This window comes from Vigna umbellata, chromosome 8 (assembly GCF_029865625.1).
Source record: "Vigna umbellata cultivar VRB3 chromosome 8, Vumbellata_1.0, whole genome shotgun sequence".
Classification (NCBI taxonomy): Eukaryota; Viridiplantae; Streptophyta; class Magnoliopsida; order Fabales; family Fabaceae; genus Vigna; species Vigna umbellata.
Window position 1 is genome coordinate 48,765,857 of NC_142172.1, and position 20,229 is coordinate 48,786,085.

The window sequence follows — 20,229 nt, forward strand, 5'->3', positions numbered from 1 at the left end:
TTTTTTATTTCTCTTTAAGGATTGGATGGTACTTTATGATATGTTTAATATGCTTTATGAAATGTTATTAAGGATTTTGAATGAGGTTGATGTATGTATCAAGTTGTGATTGAATAAGAGTTTCTAAAGAAAAATTTTAAGTGGTTGTATTAAGTGTTGTTTGTACAAATGTAGGAAGCTCAATCTTATGGGTTTTTTGACACTCTAATGGTAATTTATTTTCAATTAGAGAGTGATGTTTGTGGTAAGAGTAGCAGGAAGTCCTAGTCTAGGTGTTCCATTATGGCCTAAGAAGCGAAATAGATTAACCTTGTGTGTGATAAGGTGAAACTCGTTGACAATGACTCTACAGAGCAATAATGGTCACCACAAATAACTCGACATTCATATTTTATCCGAATGGTCAGGTCTAGGTTAATGATATGTCTAGGATGTTGTTTGTTTAATTTGATATGAAATGTGATGTATGATGAATTCTGATATTTTTTGTATGTTATTTTTAACATTATCTTACCCTTTTTGTGTTTTTTTGTTTTTCTTTATTTATGTATGTTTGGTATCTTTTACAATGATTATATGGTTGGTGTGAGTAGAGAGAGATGATATCTCCATGGAGTAAGCATTGGAAATAATAGAACAAATATATAATTTACTTAGAATAAATCTTTTGTATAGTTATCTACTGAGAAAAACTTTATGTACGTCTCTTCTCTTTTGGAGTTGTAAATATAAAATATATGTATGAATAACTATGATATTTTATATATTTTCTTAACTCTAACGGGTTTTTTATATTGATTTTGTGATAATCCTTATTAGTATTTATATTATTTAAATAAGATATTACTTCTAATATTATTTTGTTTAATTACTTATATTATTTATAATCATATTTTTCCTATGTACATTTTGTAAACGTATTTTATTTAATTATTTAATATTATTTATCTAGACTATTATACGAAAAGATTATTTTTTTAATATATACATTTTGTTTTTAATTCTTTCCTTTAAAAATAATTATTTTATCAATTTTAATTTTTAAATAACCGACTTTTTAAATTTAATCGTTTTTCTCGATTTAATAATTCTTTTCTTCTAAAACTTAACTATTTTTTAAACTAAAATAGCCCTTCATAATACTAAAATTATCCACCAAAAAAATTAAAAAAAGTTACCTATAATAAAATTCTAAAGCGTATTTAAATTTAGTTGTATAATTATAATAATAAATATATTATTTTTTGTTATCATAAAAAATAATAAAATTAAAATTATTTTTTATGTTATATATAATTATTTAATGTTATATATAATTAATTTTTGTCAGTATAGTGTCTCCAATCTCTTCCTTTTAACTTTCCGATATTATTTATAGTTTGCTTAGTGATCTGAATCTACCTCTTCTTACTTGATTATTCAATGTTATTTATTATTTATTATTTAGCTTATTTCTTAATCTAATTTTGAATATGATTCCTTTTGGCAAATAAATATAAACTACATTTATATTTTTATTTTACCTATCACTTTTACAATTTAAAGATATTATTTTTTTAATTACACTCTTAATATAATTAAATGGAGAAAAAAAGACAAGTTATGATAAAAGAAAGAAAATGAAATGATAAATAAATATGTATGTTTTAATTTTTTTTTTTGATTAGGATTAAATATGTTTTTAATTTCAAAAAAATTTTATTTTTCGGTCTTCTTTTTGTATATTTTGATCTTTCTCCAGTAATAAACTTCTAATAAACTTCTGATGTGCCTAAATTTAATCTGATGTGGTTAAGGCGTGCCACATCATTTAAACTTGGTGTCCGCGTTTTCATCTCCATCATCCTCTTCAATGCCTTCAATGCCTGCTACCACCACTTTTCTACCAATCGTGATTCCAAGAAGGGAAAATAGGCTTTCTCCTAGCAGCATGACCTTGTGCCATGGCAGAAGAGGAAGAAACTCTTTCTGTGTTGCATGACGAAAAAGCCCTACCCGGATCGCACCTCCAAAGCGCCGCCTTCTCCGAACAACTAGAATCACTAGCTCTTCACTCAGCGCCACCCTGCAAGTCAAGGTTCTAGATGTTCGTCACCACCAAAACCATAATTGCCAAGAAATCCTCTATTTCCCAAGGTTAGATGGTCTGCAAGCAAAGAGCAACAGAGAAATTGGGGAAAAGAAAAATGGTCTAAGGTTTTTTCTCGAGTTATGGAAAGAGATATGGGGTTTATTATGGTTTGTGATTACATTATGTATATGGAAGGAGAGGAACCCCTTTGCAAGACCCGTCAATACAGATGCTCAGAACTGAAAAATTAATCAGTTGTTAACAAATTTGTATCAAAAGATAAAATTGGTTCATCCTTGATGTTATGTCATATTTGGTCATTGAATCAGTTCAAGATTAAATCTTTTTTTCTATTTTTTCCTGTTTTTCTGTCTTTCTGCATCATCTAAAGTTTAAATTTTTTTTAAATAACTGGGTATGCCTGAACGATATAGAGAGGCTTGATTTGTGAAACTGTACAATGGATATAGGAGCGTGAGTACTGGTTTGTTTTTCCTTTTTTGTTAGAATTTCTTGTTTTTTTTTTTCTGGGTGGGTACAAATCAGAGTATGCAAATGTCAATCGAATCCTCGTTTCCCAGATTAGCACTTTTGAGACGGTGTTTTGTCTGAAAATTTAATAATGGTTGAGTTTAAAATTGCTGGGTCAGATGTATAGTATCTGTCTGCAACTAAAAGGTTTGAAAATCAATGGCATAAATGCATAATGCCTCCCCTGGTTTATCACTTCTCTTTCATTTTCTTATTTTATGCCTTTTATCTCTCTTATTTTTTCTTTGTCCTTTTTTGGATTAATTTTCTGATATAACCAATCCCTTTGAAAGTGACTCCTGCAAAAGTGATTCATGAGGACATCAGACTTTCTTAAAATAGAGGTTTTCTCAGTCTTCAAAAGTTTCGTTTTATGGTAAATATTAAGAACCGTCTAAAATTATGTTTAATATGTAAATATCAATAAAATAAGTTTAACATAATATTCAGTTCCAATATATTCTATTAAAGAAATGTTGAACTTCAAAATTCAATGCTACATTATACACAAACAAATACACGCAGCTGGGATGTTTACCAAATAATGGATGTGAGTAAGAGGGGTTATCCTCCAAACAAAATTTTTGGTGCTATTCTCCAAACAGAATTAAACTTCCACCTAAATAACCCGTGAAATAAAGGTTTGCATTACAAACCAGTACAAGTTGGGGTGAAACTCTAATTCTAAATAGAAAACTAAACATAGAGAATATGCTTCCGTGTATCAGGTAAATCAAAGGTTTCTTAAGAGTACAAAAGAAACACACAGAGGAAATAAACAGTCTCCAAAAAATACTCTGTTCAACAGACACACAAGCTATTCTCACCACCACCTTGTTCTTTTTGCCAGCTGATAACAGGAGAACTTTCCCATCCATTATATCCGCAGCTTCAATCCTCTTACCTTCACTGTCCCCTCTGCTATTATTTAAGTAAAGCCCCCTTGCTTCAACAACCTCTTTGCCGCAGACTTACTCTCGAATAAACCAGAAGAGACCGAAAGATCCACCAATGACAGATTCAAACCAGCTTCATAAGCCAAAGACTTTGGAGACAACCAAATAGCACCGTCCTCAGACTTTCCAAACTTGGTACCATCACTCTTCAAATGAAGAGGAAATGTTAAGCCATATGCATCTTTCACGTACAATATCTTCCTAATCAATTCAGTCCCAGCAGTTATATTACCCCACTGATCACTACCCCCAATCTGAACATACAACATTTCTTTCAAGCATTGTATCGAACAGGTTCCGTGCATCTCTGGTAGCGTCACCGAACCAAACACGGTGGCGCACCTCCTCCCAGCCCAAGCCTTCTCCGAACAACTAGAATCACTAGCTCTTCACTCAGCGCCACCCTGCAAGTCAAGGTTCTAGATGTTCGTCACCACCAAAACCATAATTGCCAAGAAATCCTCTATTTCCCAAGGTTAGATGGTCTGCAAGCAAAGAGCAACAGAGAAATTGGGGAAAAGAAAAATGGTCTAAGGTTTTTTCTCGAGTTATGGAAAGAGATATGGGGTTTATTATGGTTTGTGATTACATTATGTATATGGAAGGAGAGGAACCCCTTTGCAAGACCCGTCAATACAGATGCTCAGAACTGAAAAATTAATCAGTTGTTAACAAATTTGTATCAACAGATAAAATTGGTTCATCCTTGATGTTATGTCATATTTGGTCATTGAATCAGTTCAAGATTAAATCTTTTTTTCTATTTTTTCCTGTTTTTCTGTCTTTCTGCATCATCTAAAGTTTAAATTTTTTTTAAATAACTGGGTATGCCTGAACGATATAGAGAGGCTTGATTTGTGAAACTGTACAATGGATATAGGAGCGTGAGTACTGGTTTGTTTTTCCTTTTTTGTTAGAATTTCTTGTTTTTTTTTTTCTGGGTGGGTACAAATCAGAGTATGCAAATGTCAATCGAATCCTCGTTTCCCAGATTAGCACTTTTGAGACGGTGTTTTGTCTGAAAATTTAATAATGGTTGAGTTTAAAATTGCTGGGTCAGATGTATAGTATCTGTCTGCAACTAAAAGGTTTGAAAATCAATGGCATAAATGCATAATGCCTCCCCTGGTTTATCACTTCTCTTTCATTTTCTTATTTTATGCCTTTTATCTCTCTTATTTTTTCTTTGTCCTTTTTTGGATTAATTTTCTGATATAACCAATCCCTTTGAAAGTGACTCCTGCAAAAGTGATTCATGAGGACATCAGACTTTCTTAAAATAGAGGTTTTCTCAGTCTTCAAAAGTTTCGTTTTATGGTAAATATTAAGAACCGTCTAAAATTATGTTTAATATGTAAATATCAATAAAATAAGTTTAACATAATATTCAGTTCCAATATATTCTATTAAAGAAATGTTGAACTTCAAAATTCAATGCTACATTATACACAAACAAATACACGCAGCTGGGATGTTTACCAAATAATGGATGTGAGTAAGAGGGGTTATCCTCCAAACAAAATTTTTGGTGCTATTCTCCAAACAGAATTAAACTTCCACCTAAATAACCCGTGAAATAAAGGTTTGCATTACAAACCAGTACAAGTTGGGGTGAAACTCTAATTCTAAATAGAAAACTAAACATAGAGAATATGCTTCCGTGTATCAGGTAAATCAAAGGTTTCTTAAGAGTACAAAAGAAACACACAGAGGAAATAAACAGTCTCCAAAAAATACTCTGTTCAACAGACACACAAGCTATTCTCACCACCACCTTGTTCTTTTTGCCAGCTGATAACAGGAGAACTTTCCCATCCATTATATCCGCAGCTTCAATCCTCTTACCTTCACTGTCCCCTCTGCTATTATTTAAGTAAAGCCCCCTTGCTTCAACAACCTCTTTGCCGCAGACTTACTCTCGAATAAACCAGAAGAGACCGAAAGATCCACCAATGACAGATTCAAACCAGCTTCATAAGCCAAAGACTTTGGAGACAACCAAATAGCACCGTCCTCAGACTTTCCAAACTTGGTACCATCACTCTTCAAATGAAGAGGAAATGTTAAGCCATATGCATCTTTCACGTACAATATCTTCCTAATCAATTCAGTCCCAGCAGTTATATTACCCCACTGATCACTACCCCCAATCTGAACATACAACATTTCTTTCAAGCATTGTATCGAACAGGTTCCGTGCATCTCTGGTAGCGTCACCGAACCAAACACGGTGGCGCACCTCCTCCCAGCCCAAGCCTTCTCCGAACAACTAGAATCACTAGCTCTTCACTCAGCGCCACCCTGCAAGTCAAGGTTCTAGATGTTCGTCACCACCAAAACCATAATTGCCAAGAAATCCTCTATTTCCCAAGGTTAGATGGTCTGCAAGCAAAGAGCAACAGAGAAATTGGGGAAAAGAAAAATGGTCTAAGGTTTTTTCTCGAGTTATGGAAAGAGATATGGGGTTTATTATGGTTTGTGATTACATTATGTATATGGAAGGAGAGGAACCCCTTTGCAAGACCCGTCAATACAGATGCTCAGAACTGAAAAATTAATCAGTTGTTAACAAATTTGTATCAACAGATAAAATTGGTTCATCCTTGATGTTATGTCATATTTGGTCATTGAATCAGTTCAAGATTAAATCTTTTTTTCTATTTTTTCCTGTTTTTCTGTCTTTCTGCATCATCTAAAGTTTAAATTTTTTTTAAATAACTGGGTATGCCTGAACGATATAGAGAGGCTTGATTTGTGAAACTGTACAATGGATATAGGAGCGTGAGTACTGGTTTGTTTTTCCTTTTTTGTTAGAATTTCTTGTTTTTTTTTTTCTGGGTGGGTACAAATCAGAGTATGCAAATGTCAATCGAATCCTCGTTTCCCAGATTAGCACTTTTGAGACGGTGTTTTGTCTGAAAATTTAATAATGGTTGAGTTTAAAATTGCTGGGTCAGATGTATAGTATCTGTCTGCAACTAAAAGGTTTGAAAATCAATGGCATAAATGCATAATGCCTCCCCTGGTTTATCACTTCTCTTTCATTTTCTTATTTTATGCCTTTTATCTCTCTTATTTTTTCTTTGTCCTTTTTTGGATTAATTTTCTGATATAACCAATCCCTTTGAAAGTGACTCCTGCAAAAGTGATTCATGAGGACATCAGACTTTCTTAAAATAGAGGTTTTCTCAGTCTTCAAAAGTTTCGTTTTATGGTAAATATTAAGAACCGTCTAAAATTATGTTTAATATGTAAATATCAATAAAATAAGTTTAACATAATATTCAGTTCCAATATATTCTATTAAAGAAATGTTGAACTTCAAAATTCAATGCTACATTATACACAAACAAATACACGCAGCTGGGATGTTTACCAAATAATGGATGTGAGTAAGAGGGGTTATCCTCCAAACAAAATTTTTGGTGCTATTCTCCAAACAGAATTAAACTTCCACCTAAATAACCCGTGAAATAAAGGTTTGCATTACAAACCAGTACAAGTTGGGGTGAAACTCTAATTCTAAATAGAAAACTAAACATAGAGAATATGCTTCCGTGTATCAGGTAAATCAAAGGTTTCTTAAGAGTACAAAAGAAACACACAGAGGAAATAAACAGTCTCCAAAAAATACTCTGTTCAACAGACACACAAGCTATTCTCACCACCACCTTGTTCTTTTTGCCAGCTGATAACAGGAGAACTTTCCCATCCATTATATCCGCAGCTTCAATCCTCTTACCTTCACTGTCCCCTCTGCTATTATTTAAGTAAAGCCCCCTTGCTTCAACAACCTCTTTGCCGCAGACTTACTCTCGAATAAACCAGAAGAGACCGAAAGATCCACCAATGACAGATTCAAACCAGCTTCATAAGCCAAAGACTTTGGAGACAACCAAATAGCACCGTCCTCAGACTTTCCAAACTTGGTACCATCACTCTTCAAATGAAGAGGAAATGTTAAGCCATATGCATCTTTCACGTACAATATCTTCCTAATCAATTCAGTCCCAGCAGTTATATTACCCCACTGATCACTACCCCCAATCTGAACATACAACATTTCTTTCAAGCATTGTATCGAACAGGTTCCGTGCATCTCTGGTAGCGTCACCGAACCAAACACGGTGGCGCACCTCCTCCCAGCCCAAGGCGTCGTCAGCGACACCGCACGTCGCCAGGGTCATCGCCGGCCATCGCGAAAGCTCTCCTCTCCTGGCTTTTCTTTGCGCGCGAGAGGGAGACACCCTTCTCCTCCGTGACGCGTCCTCACCGTCACTAGCAAGGTCAGCCACCACTGACGCCTCCAGCGGAGGAAATCCCGCCCTTCACGACGACTCAACCTCTCAACCACAAACCCTAACAGCTTAACGCATCCTCAACCGTTAGTGGAAGACGCTGTCGGCAACTTCCCAAAGACGCATGACCTTTGCTTCCCTTGCTCTCAACAACGACTCGTCATCACCTCCGTTACTGACGATGGGTTCTCCTTCCCTTTATTCTCTATTTTGATTGGATCGGTATGAGTTTGTAAGGTATGTGTACTAATGACCTCTTTGTGATTGCAAATGTAGAAGATGGTGCAAGGCATGGAAACAAGGATTAAATGGTCTGACGACGATTAAAATAACATAGGTTTGAGATGAATAAGAGAGAAGTCTCACGGCCTAGTCACGTTTAAAAAGAACACGAAAAATTGTAATTTTCTTAAGAAAAAAAGTTAAAATATAAACATATTTAACTCTTTTAACTATTATTATTAAAATTTAAAAATGACCTAAATAATTTTTTAATAACTTGAACACTGGGGTACAACAAAGATTTTCACTCAAATGCATATTTTTATTTATTAAATTAGAAAAGGAGAATTTATTTCCATACATTTAAATTAGTATGGAATATCAAAGCTAGGCCTTTAAAGTAAGATTTTTGGTGGAGAGCTTGGTTTTGAGGAAATGTCTTTGAGGAAATAAATCTACATATTTCAGTGTGGTGCCATAAACAAATATGTATATGCTTTCTATATTGTATTGAATTGAATGTCCACTCCACTACAGGGGTTGGGGCCTTGTCTGTACGATAAAGATGTCTTTTCCAACAAGACATCCTTCCACATCCTGTGGGCAACCGAACTTTCTCTCCAGGAAAAACCCAACTGCACAAAGGCGTTGACCAAGTTGTCTACGGAAAGCCGAGTCAACTGTCAGTGGTTTCTTGCTGTAATCAACGGTCAAACGGATAACCTCCCCATCTGCAGGCCCTGCACCTCGTACCAGCAATTCCTCACTCAAGTTAGCAAAAGCTAGGGTTTGCACTTGCCCGTCAAATTTACCCGATGATAAACGCCATGGTGTACCCCTTGTTCCAGAAGCCAGAGTTTCACCAAGGCCAGAAGCAATCTCAGCCTCCACACAATTATTATCCTGATTTGTTGGGCTCACAGTATGCAGTACAAATGATAGATCTGGTGAAAGCATTTCTTGGATCAGAACTGCCATTGAAGCTTCCATCTGAGGAACACCAGCAGCACGCCGGCTCAACACTGCTCTCCGAGTGTACAGTGAAGCCCATACTTTGCTAACGGCATTTGCAAAAACTGTTGGATTGGAAGGACTAACATTGGGTATTGATTCATAAAGTCCAGCTGCTGACATTCCAGCTAAGTCCTCAACGTTGGCACTGGATCGAACAATTAAATGTGCATTGCTTGGGAATATTTTCCCAATGCTTTCAATGATGTCTTTTGGTAGGTTGAGGGAAAAAATTAATTCCTGGAGTTGATGGCACAGATCATCAAGTTCACCACCCTCTTTTGCTGTTTCTATCTTTTCCAGGATAGACCTGAATGCTTCGGTGGAGTTACTCCTCTCTAGCTCCAATTCCATCGATCCAAATGGTAAAACTGCCCCAGAAGGAACTCGAAACGAGGCGGGAACTCCCTGATCACTGTAAACTGTAATTCAAAAATCAGACTTCAGAAATGTGATTTACCAAAAAAATAGTTGTTAGTTATTAAATTGTTAACTTGTCTATGATTCTGATAACCGCAATTAATACCGCATGTAAATCTTCCAAATCGACACAATCAATAATCTTCTAAGATCTCATTTAATTGACAATGTATGGTTCAACATAAGCACTTCAATCTATTTGAATATAAGAACATAAAGCAAAGCCGTAAGGGAGAGAAAAATTCAGAGACATGAGTTTTGCAGAAAAATGCAGCTGATATATTCACTAATGAGTCTTAACACAATGCACATTTGCATGCATACACATCAGTATTTGCCCATCCCCAATTACTGGATAAAAATATTAAACCTTTTTTATGAAGTAGAAGAATTCGTTTAGAGGAAAAGAGTAAAGAGTCAGACTAGAAAACATCCTCCAGAATATAGGGGGAAAAAATATAACATCAATTTAAAGATGAACAAGATTTAAAGCATTGTTTCAGTACAGTTCTCTAATGGTCTTGAGCTGACCAGTTTCAAAACAACATCTTGAGCTGGAATATCTTTCTTCATGACTATTAGTGAACCAGAGAGGGCGTCTTAAACAGCGACAATGTATTATTCCATAATGAATATATCATCAGAAAGATAAAATATGGCACTACTTGAGTTAAAGTTACTCGTTCCAATATCAATGGTCAGACATAGTTATGCAACTCGTTGCTTTTATTGAATCTTAACTTTTTGTTTGTGGTGCCAACATAGTAATATAATAGCACTACCATTTTCAGTTAAAAAAATCTCACCTTTATCAGAAACTTCAGACAGTGATGATAAGCGACCACATGCAGCAGCCTTTGCACCTGATGTCTGTATTTCTGCATCAGGAAGCAAGATAACTCCGCCAGAAGAAGCACCCTTGATCTGAAAAGAATAATTATTCATCAGAGGTAAATTTTATGAAGATTTAAGACAATGGTAATTGAATAAATGCCAGGCTTATAAAATCATTTCTGTGAATAATAAGAGTTAGATTGATATGACATGTGGTAATATAAAGCAAGAAAGAGGTGATACTTCTGAGTTCTGAGAACAAGGCAAAGACAAGCAAAGGTCTGCAGTAGTCTGACTGGTCATCAAGGGATTAAGGGGACAGTTTAGATGGAGGAAAAAGGGAGTACAGCTGTTGCAGGGTAAGTTGTAAGTGTTTCTTACAACAAGACTCGTGGGTTGGGACTGGAACATCAGTTGTTAGATTCAAGGACTATTTTCTTACTTTTAAAACTTTTTTCAAATTAACATTTTGAAACAATGTATTTTGTTTTGTTCTAAAAAAGTTCCTTAAACTGTTTTGAAAGATAGTTTTTATAAAAAAAAATGTCCAGTTTTCAGAAGAGAGTAAATAGTTTTTCATAAGAATACCTCATTCATTTTTACCAACCTGTAATTTATCTCTAAAATATCAACAAAGCCAAAAAAAAGTGAATAATTTATCATCCTCTACCTGATCAAAATTGGAGATTCTATTAGAAGAAAAAGAAGGAACTTCAACTCCAGAAACATAGTCATCAGAAGAACTTCTAATGGAAGAATTGTCGTTTGTGTCCACTAAAGAGGATAACTTCAGATTAACACCAGCGGTTGATGCTTCCAACCTGAAAAGTTAAATTGAAGCAGGAAAAGAGAAAATTGAAACCATTATACCATTAGATCTTGCTCAAAAGATCATGTCAAATACAAAAATATATGGTTCAGTTTTGAAAACAATTAATAATGGATGTGAAAATTGTCTGAAAATATAACCTCACATATGACCCAATCAGCCTTTGTATATCAGCAACATTTTCTTCATCTTCACATGTGACAAAGACGACTTTTTCCTGTAATAAAGAATAGGAGTACGAATGTCATATTGTAGATATTCAAACATCAAAATCATTAATCGGATACTTAAAAAAAGACTGGCCTGCCGTGCCCTAACACCAAGATGAGACAAGTGAGGAAGTTCTTGCTGAAGTATAACTCCCACTATGTTCCTCCCAGCAGCTGTTACCTGCCAGTGTAATGAACTTATAAATATTAATATTTTAATATTTACATATACTCTCAAATACAAATATATATGTAGCTACCTCTTCGTCACCATCAGCTTTGTTAACTACTAGGATAATAGGTCCTTCCACTGATGGTAGTGAACCAGGAACAATTCTTTCAACCTAGCTCAAAGAAACCCAATTTCGTGTTAGTCAAGAATGAGAGGATATCACTACCCTAGTTAGTATCCATTTATTTTATTTTTTTTCTTGTTTTTCCCCAACTTGCAGTCTTCTGTTTGATAATTGATAGTATGAAATTACTTGATCTCGTGGATTTCTTTATTGTCTTAAACCATGTGTCCGGTTCCTATTAGTGCTTTATCGCTTTCATGGACTTTATCATCCAGAGAGTGAAGTTTGAGATGTTTTTACCCATGATGGGTGATGAAAGACTATGGAATGAAGGATCTGGAAAGATATGATATCTGTCTTTCGATTCAATTACTTCAACACAAATATGCTATACGCTGCAAGTGGTCTTTGCAGTAAAAAAATATCTTGATGGTCAAGTACTGATGTATGAAAGAACATACACCATAATATTTGTGACATGAAGTTATGCTGGATTACCATTTAAGCTCTATGTTGCAGATGTTCTAGTATAAGGATAAATTCCCTTTTAAGATATTTACGCAAGGGATGAATTACTTCTGTAAATGCAATAAGGATTTTCTATAAAAGTTTTCTCTCTCATACTCAGAAGAACACAGTAAATATTATAATAACATTGTCCATAATATTTCCAAAAGCAACTTGGTAGTGGTACCTGAACCAATTTTCCCAAAGCATCTCCTGGAACAAGAACATCCCAACCTTGAGAACCAAGGGTACTTCTAACAGCTTTTAGAAGAAGCGTAGATAGTTTTGAAACCTGGAAAATCACACTTAAAATGTACAGCAGAAAAGTCAGATAATAAGTATCTTCATAATATACTCCTTGAGTTTGGTAATGAAATCTGTAGTTGAGGAATAAACATGAAGAAAAATCACAGATAATGGTGAAAAAGCTTTAGACCGTATTTCCTGAAACTTTCTCTGACCAAATTTGCAAAGGACAATGTACCCGAAAGAGAAATATGAAGGACAATGCATTAACATACCCAGCTCGAATCTCAGCTTCTGTATATGTGCTGACACTGTTTTCAGGTATTCCAAGAGCTTTACCTAGTATCTGCAACATTTAAAATGACAAGTTTGTGTATTTCAAGATATATGCATTTAAAATGAAGAGGAGTCCAACTGTGAAAACTAAACAGTACCAGCATCACGAGACATAAATTATTTAACTTTGAGACGAAGGAAGAACTACAATCAAAATTTCTATCTCTAAATTGAATTTCACTCATGTTCTGATTCCTTTCTGGCTAAAGGTTGTATAATAATTATTTCAAAAATATTTATAGGTCACACATCACAACTATTAAGGGTGTTATTAAGACTAACAAACTGTGCTTATTTAATTATATTTTTTTTCACTGAAAGGACTTTTTAAATTTGTGCACTCCCTGGTCTTCGTTGCATCTTGGCTTCATTTTATATCATATTTCTTTAGTATCCTTTTGCATCAGGCATTGAAATTGCAGGCCACTAAAATCATCATCATAATAATACTTTCTAACCTGGACTTTCTGTGGGAATATCTTAAGAAGTTCTTCAGTATATTCATCAGTTAGCCTCTTTGATCTATCAAGTGTAGCTTTCAGTCTCAATGTCCAAATTGTCTTGCCATCTTCATTTCCTGAAATAAAAGGAGTACATTTAACATGAAAATTATTCAACACTGTCTACAATGATTTTTAAAAACAATAGAGAAGGGACCCAAGAGAAGGCCTTCATGTTACCTTCTCTTTCATGAAGGTCTCTTTTACTCCAGGCAATGAGTTCATTTTCAATAGCACCACACTCTTCTGGCTTCCAACCAGATAACTTCAGCTGGTGGATTCCAATTATAAGGGCTCCAAGTGGATCAGTCCACAAGTTTACATTTTTTGACTGCACATTTGCTGCCAGCCAACTAGCACCTCCCATAACTTCAAGCTCGTTGAGAAATCTATTAATGTGTTTAGAAGTTAATGTGATACCAATAGAAAGATCTTGTTATGCAATCTACAAGTAGCAGTTGGCTGGAAAATTTCCATATGTCCATCAAAGAAGTTCTACACAGTTCAATGATACTACATCCTTATCAAGTGGCTTGACTTCACTGCATCATTATATTTTACCCTTATTTTTTGCCCTTTTAAAGTATTTAGATGATTTACGGTCTAATAAACATCTATCTTAGTGCAGAGTATTATGCACTATATTCTAGTATCATCTACTACTGTCTAAGTAGTTAAAAGTACTCCATGCCCTTCATAACATGTGTCCTTCGTATATTTCATAAAAAGTCATTCAACTTATTAGTATCTGACAATTTTACAAAATTTAATAAGAACAAGGTAGGACAAAAACCTGCTTAAAAGAACAAATGAGTAATCCTCAAGGCCAATCTCACAGAGGCGCCACTGTACCTCCCCAAAAAAGATGAGAATCAAAAGATGTTCCATCATTCTTTATAAAGAAAATCAGGTGCAAAGTCTGGCTAAATGATTGAATTAAACTAGTGTCACCTTTTGACGCATAGCTATTGCAGAATCTGGAGCATCATTCCTGAGACCACTTTCAAGACCCTTTACAATATTTTCTCTCAGAACATTTAAAGATTCCATTGTTTTAAATAAAAGTTTAATTACATCTTCTGTTGCAGCAGTTGATACTGCTACAGTATCCATATTCTGGAAAATTTACAAAACATTGTCCATTATCAGTAGATGCCACTATCAGAACAACTGAGAACCACAGTCATATAAATAGGATAAATGCTACAGTACAAGCACCATAATAGACTGGTCAGATTACTTCTGCATACTATCAATTTACACTCCTAAATCTTATGATAAGCCTTGAAAGAACCACACTACAAAAGTTAGCCATTACAGTAGAAGAGTCCAAGACCTTATCCCATACCTCCAATGTGGACTAGAGTACCATAACTTACTATTGGATCCCAACATCCCACCATGGTCTACTACCCAGGGCCATTTGATTCTCAGGCAAAAACTAAAATGTCAGTATTAGTACACACATTGTTCATTTGCAGTTGAAATACATGGTGTAAAGTTTTGATTAAAGTTGATAGGAACCTAATATCGTTTATTACAAAGTGAGGAAGTACTCCCCAATTTACAAATTTCAACACAAACACTGCAGAGTTCAGAGGGTCTGCACCTCCCGCCAATGCCCAAAAGATCCTATTTCCTCACTAATTGACATGTCCTTCCCTTGCATATTCTTTTTCTTATTTATATGAAAAATAACTTATTTTTCTAACTACTTAATTACATCCTTAGTCCTCCATCAATTGTGCACTTTTGTCCCCCAATGGTTTCTCCTGCTTAAAATCATGTCCCTCCACCCTAGCTTCATTGAATATTTAAGTCATTCCTTTTGCTGTTCATTGCTATCATAAAAACAATCAAGTATTGTCAACATGACAATTGAGTTAATGCAGTTAGAGCTCCATTTTAGGTTATTTGGGTAATGTGCAGGTTGTCGCATCAACTAATTTTGTTAAATATTAGATGAAATCAAGATGAAAGGACCTGATTGTGAATGGAAGAAAGCTTGAGAGCCACTTATCACAATTGAAGCCCAAGAGACCAAAGCCCAACAATTGTAAAAATGGAATTAATCATTTCCCGAGTATCTCATCTCCCAACAAGCTAACTCACTAACAACTACTTATTCTACCATGATTTAGCTGACATCTTATTCCATAATTAGTTTATTCTAGTGGCAAAAATTGACACCAAATCAAGAAATATAAATGCAAGAAAATCAAAACAGGCAAATTTACCTTTTTGCACTCCAAGAATGAATTAAGTGCTGAAATGCCATATTCATCCATAGATTCATGAATTGATTCTAGCTGTTCAGCAAGACTGCATGCAACATGACGAAGCCATCCGTGAAAGCATCAAATTATGATTTTCCAGTAATAGTATAATACAAGTTTAAATGATTTGAATATATCCTTGAAATTTAGTACACTATGTTCAATCAAAAGTGTACAATCCTGATTTTTCAGTCACTAATTAACACAAACCCAAATTATTTGAAAAGATCCTGGAAATGTAGTATACTTCATTGCTGGCTCCCCTCAGCCACCCTGACCCCCAACCCCTGTCAAACTACTGCAGGATTCACAAGAGATGACAAGCCTTCGCACAAGAAGCTTTAGTCTAGTGACCTTGCTAGGAACAGGCCTACAGGTTCTATAGTCTAAAGCAGCTTCTCTACATGTGAAGTGTACGACACTCCCCATGCTCTATAATGTAGGAGATTAATTCATTTAATCACCATTTTTTTATTGGAGCCTCTACTGCAAGTTGCTTCCAACGAAATTGAACATGGGAACTCATAAAATGAGAAACTATTACATAGTCTTAATCAGTTGATTTTCTGACTTAAGGAAAATCAGATTACTTCATAATGAATGCTTTGCTGCCAACAGTAAAAGTTCATGCAGTTTCATGATCAGTCTATTGGTTAACAGCCTAATTGAGTATTCAAATGATGGGGGAGTTTTCAAGAGAAAACTACATAATGTTTAAATTATAAAAAGACAAATTGACGTGAAGACGAAGCCAAAACTTCTGCATATTCATATCAAACCTGCCAGCATTGAAGAAGTCTTTGAGTTCTAGATGAAATATTTTGAATTCCTTTACAAACGGTTCACTGTATTCTCCAGGGTTTTTCGTGATTTTAGCAAGCATAGCTTCTGTAGCAACCAAATCTTCAGGCCCAGCATTTCGGTGAAGCTTGTTTTGTATTGTATGCTTAATTTGTAACTGGACAATAAACAATACAGATAACAGTTGACCTATTATTAACATTGAAAAGCAATGAGATTTCATACTTTATGTACTATGAGGAGAACAACCTTGAGGTCATGTGGGATGTCATTTCGATGAGCAATATCTCTAATTCGAGTAAGAGGTACAGATGCAGTGAATTCTGCCTTGAAAGATGGCAGACATGGATGAATCTTTCGGATGACTAGAACTTCCTGTGTGTTAATGAAAATATGGTAAATGAAATAAATAAGGGTTAAACTTTTCTGAACAGAAGGATATAAAAAAGGTGGCAAATGTAAAGAAATATTATATCAAGTTTTCAACAACACTTTTAAACAATAATTTCCAATTCCCGGACGTTTAACATTGAATGTATGTCAGACAATTTAAAGGAAATGGCTGAACTAAGCAAATAATTTAATTTAGAACAACTGCTACAAAAGTTTAAAACAAAAAAGACAAGGAAAATATTAAGAAGATATGAAACTAATTGACTGAATTTTGAACTATAATGCTATCTTCAAAAAATATAAATAAGGGTTTGTTTGAATAAACTTCTCCATAAATGCTTTTAAGAGAAGAAAACAAGAAAATTGAAATAAATTTCTACAGAAGTTGAGACTAACTTAAGTACAAGTAAAAAGACAGATTTAAAAAAAAAAAGATAAGAGATAATTTATGCATAAATTTATTTGAACTTCTAGAAAAGTTTATATAACTTTTTCATCTCATTTTTTTCTCCTATGTTTATCTAAACAAGCCTTAAGGCCAAAACACACTATATACTGCAATGTAGAACCTATGACATAAATAACCACCCTCGTATAACTTTTGTTAAACATCAGCAACATCTATAATGCAATCAGGACCACATGATCCAATGTCAAAAGTAATAATAGATCACCTGTGGAGATATATCCTTCCGAGTAGTGTGTCGCTCTAGTTCCCGAAATATAAGCCTTGAAATCTCAGCATGCCTATTGGGGCGGTGGTGACCTCCATCTTCAAAACAAGATATTTGCCCCGTGTTTATCCACTGCACAGATAATGTAAGAAGGGCTCAGAAGATGGTAAAAGAAGAGCATCGATGATTGAATGAAAAAGAAAGAACAAGACCTTGAGATAGATAGCTGAGTACAAGAGAGCCTCCAAGCGATCTTCGCCTTGCAGACCTTCAGCTATAATATCACGTACGATATCGAGCTTCAAAGTGAAAATTATGGATAAAGTTAATATGCTGATTAAGAAGTAAAGGTACTGGTTTCTAAAGAAGGCACTGGGGGAAGGGAGTATTATTATGAACTGAAGTACCTTTCTCCACCAATTCCTAGCGTTTTGGTCGGCTTGAACCAATTTGAGAGGCAAGCCATGAAGACCTGAAGTGTCCCATTTGCTCTGTGTTTCATGGGTTCGATGCTCGTTGGATCGCATGAAAGAAATAGGTTTACCTTGCCACTGACCTACAAAGGGACTTGGCTCTGCCTCTTCAGAAACAGAAGAAGCAGCAGCATCGTATGCATCACCTACCTCCTCCTGTAGTTGTGGTTGTTCATCCAAAGGGTGCAGCTCCAAATTTTCTTGGGTTGCGTCCCATGTAGCGACGGTGGCAAAATGACCTGCCACGGGCAACTTCAAGACTCTGTTTTCCCCCGCTTCCCAGACCAAAGTCGAGTCCTTTTTTACAGTGACGAATTTAAACTGAATGTGATCGGTCCTTTTAAATTCCAAGTGACACACCCATCCATTTTCGGTCCAGTTCAAGGGAACACTCTTGTTCCATGATCCTAATTCCTTGGCGGATCCTCGGATGACAACGTGATCGCCAAATTGAACTTGGTGATCTAATCGAACTTGCAGACGAACTTTGCGGTCCATGGAGACGGAGGAAGGATTGTCGTTTCCTTCTTCTTGATCTTGGTCCCTGGCATTGATGGAAGTAGTCAGTCGGAAGGAGTAAGCAATAAAAATGAAGCATTAGAGAGAGAGAGAGAGAGAGAGAGAGAGAATGACCTGGTTTGAGTTTGAGGGGAGGAGAGAGCGGAGAGGGGCGGAGGCAACCGGTGATGTAGAGAGCGCAGCGGAGGGAGCGAGGGAAGAATGAATCTGAGATGGGTTTTGTAGGAAGAAGTGGAAGTGGAGGGATGGGCACACACACAGAAGCATGGGCGGATGGTAGACGCATACACACGCAGAGAATCCATTACGTAACACTAACTTCTATTCTTCTTCTTCTTCTTCTTCCTTCTCTTCTTCCTCTATACTCAACTCCCAGACAAGATCAAGAAGATGATATTTTGGAATGTGAGCATTACACACGTGCATACCCATTCCCTCTCAACTCCTTAACACGTGCCTCCAAACACTTTATTAAATTTCCCTAAATATCCTTCCCTTCCACGGCTCAAACATATCTCCTTATCATCAACACTGCAACTGGTGTCCCAAGAAGACAACACGAGATGGGATGGGAGCTACATTTATTCTAAATCTTCATTACAAATATTCCTACCACATAAATAAATGCTTTTAATATTAAATAAGAAAATAATAAAGGTTTCCAACATGTTCTAATACCATAAACATGATAAAACTATCTACTTTTATTAGATTGGTCCCTTGTGTCTTGCTATATCTTCAAGAAACTAATTGTCATGTATTAAAAAAATTAATATATTTTAAAGACATTACAGAAAAATTAAGGAGATAATCCAGATTTGAACATAGAGATTAAATTAATAATGAATACAATTTATTTTGGTAAAAATGTTAAGTGCTAATAGTTTTATTGTTTTATTGAAATAAATTTATTTTATTTTTTAGTTCTCTTTTTGAATTTCTTTTAAGTTTTTTTTCATCATTTCCCCTCTTCTTTCACTACCTCCTTCTCTTTTCTCCTTCTCTCCCACACCACTTTCCATCCTTTTTTCTAGTCCTCCCCTACACACCAAACGATATTACCTTCATGTTACAATTTTAAATTAAATTATGATTTAATTAAGTAAAAACATATTAAATATTTATCTTCAAATATCACATTATTAATTGGAGTTATATTAAAATGAATATCCCGTAGAGAGAGAGAACAAATTGATTAATAATGAGTTTTATATGAGGTTTCAAAAATGTTTAATTGATTTGTAATGATGTCTTAACTATCTTCAAGATGTTAGAAATACTAAGTTTTAACTAATTATGACTGCCTTGAAGATGTTAGAAATACTAAGTTTTAACTAATTATTGAATTATTATGTAAAATGTTTGTTTTCATTTTAATTGATTAAAAATAACAGTAACATTTTTTTAAATAAATGAATTTTGTCTTCATTTCGCAATGTAAGAGTGCAATTCAAAACTTTGATTGGTAAAATATGAAAGGTCAAGAAGCATTCTTGGAAAGCAAATGATCTTAATATGTGAAAATAAAAAAACAAGAAGCCTTCAAGAATCTGGTTTTTGGTTTAACATTTATAATTTGTACTTATATTTTAATTTAAAAAATTACTTACAATTTAAGATACTATTTAGTATAAGAGTCTTAAGCAAAAGCCTCACATCCTCCACCGAAATTTCTTTATAAATCTCAAATGATAAACTTAAAGAATCTGACTGCGACAAGCTCAAATTACAATACAAACGCTTTTTAGATAATAGTTATTTAAAAAATCAATTTTAAAACAATTTCTAATTAGTAAATAATATATAAATTACGCTGATAACATATCA

General features: G+C 34.7%; 1 protein-coding gene across 1 annotated transcript; it reads right to left on the bottom strand.

The window, feature by feature from the left end:
* Window positions 1–3,078: 3,078 nt before the first annotated feature.
* On the bottom strand, window positions 3,079–18,901 carry LOC148194866 (phosphoglucan, water dikinase, chloroplastic-like). Its single transcript, XM_088095857.1, has 19 exons — window positions 18,517–18,901; window positions 17,818–18,427; window positions 17,623–17,709; window positions 17,411–17,542; window positions 16,593–16,718; window positions 16,322–16,500; window positions 15,504–15,588; window positions 14,218–14,382; window positions 14,060–14,112; window positions 13,447–13,655; window positions 13,225–13,343; window positions 12,706–12,776; window positions 12,372–12,489; window positions 11,642–11,725; window positions 11,476–11,562; window positions 11,313–11,389; window positions 11,014–11,164; window positions 10,316–10,433; window positions 3,079–9,511 (listed from the first exon to the last, which is right to left on the bottom strand). Exons 1-19 carry the CDS (start codon window positions 18,705–18,707, stop codon window positions 8,610–8,612), a joined length of 3,564 nt encoding a protein of 1,187 aa, XP_087951983.1. The 5' UTR covers window positions 18,708–18,901; the 3' UTR covers window positions 3,079–8,609.
* Window positions 18,902–20,229: the final 1,328 nt, after the last annotated feature.